This window comes from Coregonus clupeaformis, unplaced genomic scaffold, assembly GCF_020615455.1.
Source record: "Coregonus clupeaformis isolate EN_2021a unplaced genomic scaffold, ASM2061545v1 scaf2420, whole genome shotgun sequence".
Taxonomy (NCBI): domain Eukaryota; kingdom Metazoa; phylum Chordata; class Actinopteri; order Salmoniformes; family Salmonidae; genus Coregonus; species Coregonus clupeaformis.
In genome coordinates, this window is record NW_025535874.1 from 7,501 (window position 1) to 17,500 (window position 10,000).

The following is a 10,000-nucleotide window of genomic DNA, read 5'->3' on the forward strand; positions in this document are numbered from 1 at the left end:
TACAGTTGATTCATACTGTAGATTCATACAGTTGATTCATACTGTAGATTCATACAGTTGATTCATACTGTAGATTCATACAGTTGATTCATACTGTAGATTCATACAGTTGATTCATACTGTAGATTCATACAGTTGATTCATACTGTAGATTCATACAGTTGATTCATACAGTTGATTCATACTGTAGATTCATAAAGTAGTTTCATACAGTAGATTCATACAGTAGTTTCATACAGTTGATTCATACAGTTGATTCATACAGTAGATTCATACTGTAAATGCATACAGTAGATTCATACAGTAGATTCATACAGTAGTTTCATACAGTTGATTCATACAGTTGATTCATACAGTAGATTCATACAGTAAATGCATATATTAGATGCATACAGTAGATTCATACAGTAGATTCATACAGTAGATTCATACAGTAGATTCATACAGTAGATTCATACTGTAGATTCATACTGTAAATGCATACAGTAGATTCATACAGTAGATTCATACAGTAGATTCACACAGTAGATTCATACAGTAGATTCATACAGTAGATTCATACAGTAGATTCATACTGTAAATGCATACAGTAGATTCATACAGTAGATTTATACAGTAGATTCATACTGTAAATGCATACAGTAGATTCATACAGTAGATTCATACAGTAGATTCATACTGTAGATTCATACAGTAGATTCATACAGTAGATTCATACAGTTGATTCATACTGTAGATTCATACAGTTGATTCATACTGTAGATTCATACAGTTGATTCATACAGTAGATTCATACTGTAAATGCATACAGTAGATTCATACAGTAGATTCATACAGTAGTTTCATACAGTTGATTCATACAGTTGATTCATACAGTAGATTCATACTGTAGATTCATACAGTAGATTCATACAGTAGATTCATACAGTAGATTCATACTGTAAATGCATACAGTAAATTCATACAGTATATTCATACAGTAGATTCATACTGTAGATTCATACTGTAAATGCATACAGTAGGTTCATACAGTTGATTCATACAGTAGATTCACACAGTAGATTCATACAGTAGATTCATACAGTAGATTCATACAGTAGATTCATACTGTAGATTCATACTGTAAATGCATACAGTAGGTTCATACAGTAGATTCATACAGTAGATTCATACTGTAAATGCATACAGTAGATTCATTGCCAGTAGATTCATACAGTAGTTTCATACAGTAGATTCATACAGTAGATTCATTGCCAGTAGATTCATACAGTAGATTCATACAGTAGATTCATACAGTAGATTCTTACAGTAGATTCATTGCCAGTAGATTCATACAGTAGATTCATACAGTAGATTCATACAGTAGATTCATACAGTAGATTCGTTGCCAGTAGGTTAAATGGGGTGACTGCCTCCACTACTTTACCTCCATGAGTTGATGATGAAAATACATCAGAAACACTCCTTGTCTTTCACAGTCTTTCTCTCTCCCCCCCTCTTCTCTCTCTCTCTCTCTCTCTCTCTCTCTCTCTCTCTCTCTCTCTCTCTCTCTCTCTCTCTCTTTGTGTGTCTCTCTCTCTCTCTCTCTCTCTCTCTCTCTCTCTTCTTCTTCTCTCACTCTCTCTCTTCTTCTTCTCTCCATCTCTCTCTTCTTCTTCTCTTCATTCTCTCTCTTCTTCTTCTCTCCTCTCTCTCTTCTTCTTCTCTCCTCTCTCTCCCTTTTTCTCTCACTCTCTCTCCCTTCTCCTCTCCACTCTCTCGCTTCTTCTTCTCTCCACTCTTTCTCTTATTCTTTCTCTCCACTCTCTCTTTTCTTCTTCTCTCCACTCGCTCTCCCTTCTCTCCACTCTCTCTCTTCTTCTTCTCTTCACTCTCTCTTTTTCTTCTCTCCACTCTCTCTTTTCTTCTCTTCACTGTCTTCTTCTCTCCTCTCTCCAGTCTTCTCTTCACTGTCTTCTTCTTCTCTCCTCTCTCCAGTCTTCTCTCCACTCTCTCTCTTCTTCTTCTCTTCATTCTCTCTCTTCTTCTTCTCTCCACTCTCTCTCCCTTCTTCTCTCCTCTCTCTCTCCCTCCTTCTCTCCTCTCTCTCCCTTCTTCTCCACTCTCTCTCCCTCCTTCTCTCCACTTTCTCTCTTCTTCTTCTCTCCTTTTCTTTGGGCACAAATATCTATATCTTGTTATTTCTTATTGTTTCAGGCCTTAAGGCTGAGAGACAACTGATCTAGAGGGTGTCTAACACACTGTAGCGTGCAGGTCTATGTCAGGAATGGTAGTATTGTGTTAAATGCAGGTATCTCTGCTTTTGTTGTGTACAAGCGTGTGTGTGTGTGTTAGAGAGAGAGAGAGAGAGAGAGAGAGAGAGAGAGAGAGAGAGAGAGAGAGAGAGAGAGAGAGAGAGAGAGAGAGAGAGAGAGAAGGCTTTCAGAGAGCAACATGAGAGTGAGCGCATTCTGTTCTCAGTACTACCAGTGGATTCTAAAGTTCTCAACAACAACAAAGCAGACATATATACCGAGCACCCCAAGATGTAACTAACGCCAGGGTCGAAGCAGAGAGAGAGTGTGTGTGTACACGTTTATCTGTGTGTGTGTGTGTATATTTACATGTATATATTCTCTCCCCTATGCAGCGGTGAGTCGAGCCCCTATCCCCATGGCGGTGGTTCGTAGGGAACTGTCCTGTGAGTCGTACCCCATCGAGCTGCGCTGCCCGGGGACAGACGTCATCATGATCGAGAGTGCCAACTACGGACGCACCGACGACAAGATCTGTGACTCGGACCCAGCACAGATGGAGAATACTAGATGTTATCTGCCCGACGCATACAAGATCATGTCGCTCAGGTGAGCTGATCTAGAAATATAGTTCTATGTCTGTCTGTCTGTCTGTTCATCTATCCATCCATTGAAGATCATGTCCCTCAGGTGAGCTGATCTAGAATTATAGATATCTGTGATGATTATTTAATGTCTATGTGGCCATTCTCTGTGGACTGTATAGTTGAGACGGTCCATCTGTTCTCAGATTGAATTGATCAAGGTTATATATGCAGATCTGGAATGGTGTTTCTAGGTGGTGCTGTGGGCAGACTAAAGCACAGCTAACAGTTTCCTCCTTCTTTATCTGGTCCTCTCTCTCTTCTCCCTGGTCCTCTCTCTCTCCCTGGTCCTCTCTCTCTCTTCTCCCTGGTCCTCTCTCTCCTCTCCCTGGTCCTCTCTCTCCTCTCCCTGGTCCTCTCTCTCCTCTCCCTGGTCCTCTGCCTCCTCTCCCTGGTCCTCTCTCTCCTCTCCCTGGTCCTCTCTCTCTCCTCTCCCTGGTCCTCTCCCTCCTCTCCCTGGTCCTCTCTCTCCTCTCCCTGGACCTCTCTCTCTCCTCTCCCTGGTCCTCTCCCTCCTCTCCTGGTCCTCTCTCTTCTCCCTGGTCCTCTCTCCTCTCCCTGGTCCTCTCTCTTCTCCCTGGTCCTCTCTCCTCTCCCTGGTCCTCTCTCTCCTCTCCTTGGTCCTCTCTCTCACCTCTCCCTGGTCCTCTCTCTCCTCTCCCTGGTCCTCTCTCTCCTGTCCCTGGTCCTCTCTCTCCTCTCCCTGGTCCTCTCTCTTCTCCCTGGTCCTCTCTCCTCTCCCTGGTCCTCTCTCTCTCCTCTCTCTGGTCCTCTCCCTCCTCCCCCTGGCCCTCTCTCTCTCCTCTCCTTGGTCCTCTCTCTCTCCTCTCCCTGGTCCTCTCTCTCCTCTCCTTGGTCCTCTCTCTCCTCTCCCTGGTCCTCTCTCTCTCCTCTCCCTGGTCCCCTCTCCTCTCCCTGGTCCTCTCTCTCCTCTCCTTGGTCCTCTCTCTCTCCTCTCCCTGGTCCTCTCTCTCCTCACCCTGGTCCTCTCTCTCTCCTCTCCCTGGTCCTCTCTCTCCTCTCCCTGGTCCTCTCTCTCCTCGCCCTGGTCCTCTCTCTCCTGTCCCTGGTCCTCTCTCTCCTTTCCCTGGTCCTCTCTCTCCTCTCCCTGGTCCTCTCTCTCTCCTCTCCTTCTCCCCCTCTCTCTATCCACCTCCTCCCCTCTTCCTCCCCCATTTCTCTCTCTCTATCATAACCACCTTTCCATCATGCTGTGCAGCTCTGCCTGCGGTTGCTTTGGCCTGGACGGCCACCTGCTCAGACAGATGCAGTGTGTGGGTCTAGCTATCCATAATTAATGCACGCACGCACACACACACACACACACACACACACACACACACACACACACACACACACACACACACACACACGGGGCTAGAGCAGACTGTTAGCTCCAGTTATATGAGCCAGAGGGAATCACCAAATGGTACCCTATCCCCTATATAGTGCACTACTTATGACCAGAGCCCTATGAGCCCAGCTGCTATCTGTGTGCTCCCATATTCCCTCCCCCATAGGGATACACAGGGTTGAAGGGGAAACGAAGAGGCTGCAATGAAAGTTCCTCTTAATCTGTGTGGTTATTATAGAGGGACTTCACTTAGGGATGTTGTGTTGTTGAGGAGATCCAAAATGGCTGCCTAGGGATTCTGATATCTTTGAATGGTCTATTCTTGTTCTTCATCCCCCTCTATTTACCTCCCTTCTATTTTAAATTCTACATTTCGGCTAGGCTCTCGTTTTGAGTGTCACAAAGGACTGTCTCATCAGATGAATAGAACTGTAAGAACACTGGGAAGTTCCAAAAGAACTGCTCAGAACACTGGGAAGTTCCAAAAGAACTGTCAGAACACTGGGCAGTTCCAATAGAACTGTCAGAACACTGGGCGGTTCCAAAAGAACTGTCAGAACACTGGGAAGTTCCAAAAGAACTGTCAGAACACTGGGCGGTTCCAAAAGAACTGTCAGAACACTGGGCAGTTCCAATAGAACTGTCAGAACACTGGGCAGTTCCAAAGAACTACGAAAGGGCAGTTCCAAAAGAACTGTCAGAACACTGGGAAGTTCCCATAGAACTGTCAGAACACTGGGCAGTTCCAAAAGAACTGTCAGAACACTGGGAAGTTCCAAAAGAACTGTCAGAACACTGGGAAGTTCCAATACAACTGTCAGAACACTGGGCGGTTCCAAAGGAACTGTCAGAACACTGGGCGGTTCCAAAAGAACTGTCAGAACACTGGGAAGTTCCAAAAGAACTGTCAGAACACTGGGCAGTTCCAATAGAACTGTCAGAACACTGGGCAGTTCCAAAAGAACTGTCAGAACACTAGGCGGTTCCAAAAGAACTTTGGTAGAACACTGGGCAGTTCCAATACAACTGTCAGAACACTGGGCAGTTCCAATAGAACTGTCAAAACACTGGGGCAGTTCCAATGGAATTGTTAGAACACTGGGGCAGTTCCATTCTAGAATGAGAACATTGAGAGGGCTATGAGGCTAGGTGCTAGTGTGGTGTGTGGGTATTTCTAGCTCTGGATGAAAGGTGATGAAGTGATGTGTGTTCTGGGGAGGAGGTATACTCAATGTAACGATCCCGGCAGTCTGAGTCGGGTCCTGTCTGTGGACTAGTTTTATGTTCGTGATCTCCAGTTTCCCGAGGGTTCTGGAACGCTCGGGGGAGCTCTCTTGATTTCGGGCACCAGCATCCCATCAGCAATCTGCACACCTGGTCCTGATCATCACCCTTCCTTAGGCTCTGGCCTAACATCGCATTCCCCGCCGGATCGTTAGCCATAAACATCATTCTCCCGAACCTTCACAACCCTGCCGTGCCATCAGTTCATCTGCTACTTCCACCACCACCTACTCATTCTCCGCCACCCGCTCCGTCTACTGGACTATTCTGCATCTTTATCTGTAAATAAACACTCTCATTCGTTCAACTCACCTTGTCCTGGTCTGCTTCTGGGTTCGGTCTTAGAGAACCGTGACACTCAATTAGTTAAGAAGAGAACAGCAGCACTATCTTACTACACACACACACACACACACACACACACACACACACACACACACAAACACACCAGTGGAGTGGCTCCTCAGAGGAGGAAGGGGAGGACCATCCTCCTCAGTGAATTTCATTTTAAAGTTTAAACATTATAAAAGTTATCATTTTTAGATAAAACTATACTAAATATATTCACATGTCACCAAATAATTGATTAAAACACACTGTTTTTGCAATGAAGGTCTACAGTAGCCTCAACTGCACTCTGTAGGGGGCGGCACCATGGTGTAGCCCAGGGATCATCAACTAGATTCAGCCGCGGGCCTATTTCTTCTTGAGCGGATGGTCGGGGGACCGGAACATAATTACAAATAATTTGGGAGACTGTAAATTGACCGCAAGTAGCCCCCAAACATGTCACGCCCTGACTCAGAGGACGCTTATATGTTGAGTCAGGGGTGTATTTTCCTTGCTGTGTTTTCCTATGTTGTATTTTCTATGTTTAGATCTAGTATGTCTAGATCTATGTTGGCCGGTGTGGTTCCCAATCAGAGGCAGCTGTAGCTCGTTGTCTCTGATTGGAGACCATACTTAGGCAGCCTATTGGCACTAGTGGGTTGTAGGATCTTGTTCCAATGTGAGGTTTGTTAGTGTGTACCTTAGGGACGTCAGATCGTTAGTTTATTGTTTTGTCGTTGTGTTTATTCGTTTAATAAACATGTTGGCATATCAAGCTGCGCCTTGGTCCTTCGTTCATGAACGAACGTGACAAAACAGATATAATGTTTGACTAAAACATAATCATTTCAAACATTGTTTACATTTGTATACGATCACGTGTCTCTCTATTATGTGTGGGAATACTTGGGAACAGATTTCTCAAAATAAAATCACTTAGAGCTGATTTCCTGGTGTTTTTACAGTCTATTATGCCCAACCAAAAAAAAAGTATTAAAAAAGTATTATTATTTTTGGCTCAGAAAACTTGGTGGGCCAAATAAAACCACCCACGGGCCAAATTTGGTCCATGGGCCGCCAGTTGGGGGAACCCTGGTGTAGCCAGAGAACAGCTAGCTTCCGTCCTCCTCTTGGTACATTGACTTCAATACAAAACCTAGGAGGCTCTTGGTTCTCACTCCCTTCCATAGACTTACACAGTAATTTTGACATCTTCCGGAGGACGTCTTCCAACCTATCAGAGCTCTCGCAGCATGAACTGACATGTTGTCCACCCAATCAAAGGATCAGAGAATGAGTCTAGTACTGAAAGCATAAGCTACAGCTAGCTAGCCCTGCAGTGAATAACATGTGGTGATTAGTTGACTAAAAAGAGAGAGAAAGACAATAGTTGAACAGTTTTCAACAAATTAATTTCTTCAAAATGTAGGGAGAAGCAAGAGAGAAAGAGAGAGAGAGAGCAATTGTATTTTTTTTTCGCTTTGAGTTTCACTTACTTAGCTAGCGCAATTGCAGCTGGCTAGTTTAGCCTACTGAAACACCCTGCTCAAACAGAGGGATGCTATGTTAGTTAGCTGGCTATAACTATCCAACACAACACTGGAACTCTTCCAAGTCAAGGTAGCTTTTGATTTTATTAATTTATTGCCACCCGGCCCGCTCGGTGTAACTGCTAAACTGCTTACTGACTGTACACTGTAGCGTTACCGCATGATTGTAGCGGGTTTACTAACGCGTTAGTTCTATTAGCTATGTTGACTAGGACATTACTTTAGCTAATATGGGGACAACGATATAGACTGTGTGTAGCGGTTATGACATGGTTTGGAAAGGTTTTTTCACCTGGTCACATACAGCTGATGTGTTGTGCATTGAAGTCCACAAACGAAGGGAAAAGGTGAGAGGAGGAGAGTGCATAGAGGTGAGAAGGAATACAACGTGGCTGCTATGAAAGTGAACTGTGTTTACGCGTGATCAGGGGTGTATTCATTCTGTTGAAAAATTTTCTTAAACAGAAGCAAATGAAACAGGGATAAAAAGACCTACATTTGTCCAATAGAAACTCTCATTTGCAACTGTTGGACTAATGATTACACCTAGATAAGCTAGATGCAGGCAAGGGTGTGCAAGACCTGTGCACCTACGTTATAAACTTTCATTCATAGGCTAGGTTGTAGCAACCTCATGATGGGTACAGGGAAAATGTTAGTATCATGTAGTAGCCTAAACCTATTGATGTTACATTGAGTTTGGGTGAATGGAATATGAATGACAGTCATCCACTATGCTGTAATAGAAATAAGGCCATGCTCATTAAAAACGGCACTGACCACCAATGATATATATATATATAAACATCTGGTAGATCTTAAGACCCTTTGTATATTTAGATTTTTTAAAGTCAGACACCATTTTAATCCGAGAATGTCCTCTTTGCTTAGTGATGTAAGGTTGGGCAGCAATCTCTGACCGCCACTGACACATACATACACACACCCTGAGACTCCCGTGCCAATGTTTAAATATTACTTCTGGATCTTAAACCCACTAATCTCCCACACATTCCTCCCTCCTCTCTCTCTCTCTCTCTCTCTCTCTCTCTCTCTCTCTCTCTCTCTCCCTCTCTCTCTCTCTCTCTCTCTCTCTCTCTCTCTCTCTCTCTCTCTCTCTCTCTCTCTCTCTCTCTCTCTATCCTCTCTCTACTCTCTATCTCTCTCTCTCTCTCTCTCTGTTATATAAGTCCCTGTGCACATTGGAAAAAACACTTAAACAAGAAAGAGGAGAGAGAAAGAGGAGAGAGAGTTCTCATCTCTTTAATATAGAACAGAGGGATGACATCACACTTCATGTATTATTTCCTCTCCTCGCTCCTCCCCTCCATTCCTCTCTTCTGACCCCGTCTCTCTAACTCTCTCCTCTTTCCCTCCTACTACCTCTCCTCTTTCCCTCCCTCACACTCTCCTCTTTCCCTCCCTCACTACCTCTCCTCTTTCCCTCCCTCACTCCCTCCCTTTTCCCTCCTCACTCCCTCTCCTCTTTCCCTCCTCACTACCTCTCCTCTGTCCCTCCCTCACTCCCCTCTCTCTCCCCCCTCCCTCCCTCTCCTCTGTCCCTCACTCCCTCACTCCTCTCCATTTGCCTCCCTCTCTCCTCTCTCCTCTGTCCCTCACCCTCTCCACTGCCTCCCTCACTCCCTCTCCACTTGCCTCCCTCACTCCCTCCTCCTCTCCTCGTTCCCTCCCTCCCTCTCCTCTGTCCCTCCCTCTCTCTCCTCTGTCCTCCTCACTCCTCTCCTCTGTCCCCTCCCTCCCTCTCCTCCCCTTCCCTCACTCCTCTCCTCTGCCTCCCTCACTCCCCTCTCCTCTGTCCCCTCCCTTCCTCTCCTCTGTCCCTCCTCCCCCCCTCACCCTCTCCACTGCCTCCCTCACTCCTCTCCACTGCCTCCCTCACTCTCTCCTCTGTCCTCCCTCACTCCCTCTCCACGCCTTCCACTCCTCTCCTCTGCTCCTCCCACCCTCTCCACTGCCTCCCTCACTCCCTCTCCTCTGTCCCCTCACTCTCTCCACTGCCTCCCTCATCCCTCTCCTCTGCTCCTCTCACTCCCTCTCCACTGCCTCCCTCACTCCCTCTCTCTGTCCTCCTCACTCCTCTCCTCTGTCCTCCCTCACTCCCTCTCCTCTGTCCCCCTCCCTCCCTCACTCTCCTCTGTCCTCCCTCACTCTCTCCTCTGTCCTCCCTCATCCTCTCCTCTGTCCTCCCTCACTCCCTCTCCTCTGTCTCCTCACTCCCTCTCTCTGTCCTCCCTCACTCCTCTCCTCTGTCCCTCCCTCCCTCACTCCTCTCCTCTGTCCTCCTCACTCCCTCTCATCTGTCCTCCCTATCTGTCCCTATATCCCCTAATTTTCTCTTCTCCTCTACCACCTCTCATTTCCTCACAGCTCTTTTTCTTCCATTTTCCTTTCTTCCTTCTCCAACTCTCCACCCCTCTATTTTCTCCTCATGCATCTTCTCCATTTTCCCAACACCCTTGTATCTTTCATTCACTCTCTCCTCTCTCCATCTCTCTCCGCTCCCTCCATCTCTCTCCTCTCTCCTCCATCTCTCTCCTCTCTCTCTCCCTCTCCATCTCTCTCCTCTCCCTCCACTCTCTCCGC

At 46.0% G+C, this 10,000-nt stretch overlaps 1 protein-coding gene across 1 annotated transcript in view; it reads left to right on the forward strand.

Moving 5' to 3' along the window:
• Positions 1–2,629: 2,629 nt before the first annotated feature.
• adgrl2b.1 (adhesion G protein-coupled receptor L2b, tandem duplicate 1) overlaps positions 2,630–10,000 on the forward strand; it is a gene marked incomplete at both ends in the record, with an annotated part of 66,140 nt that continues 58,769 nt past the window's right edge. The window contains one exon of the mRNA XM_045219507.1: positions 2,630–2,843. Coding sequence (XP_045075442.1) covers positions 2,630–2,843 — 214 coding nt within the window. The remainder of the gene's footprint in view (positions 2,844–10,000) is intronic.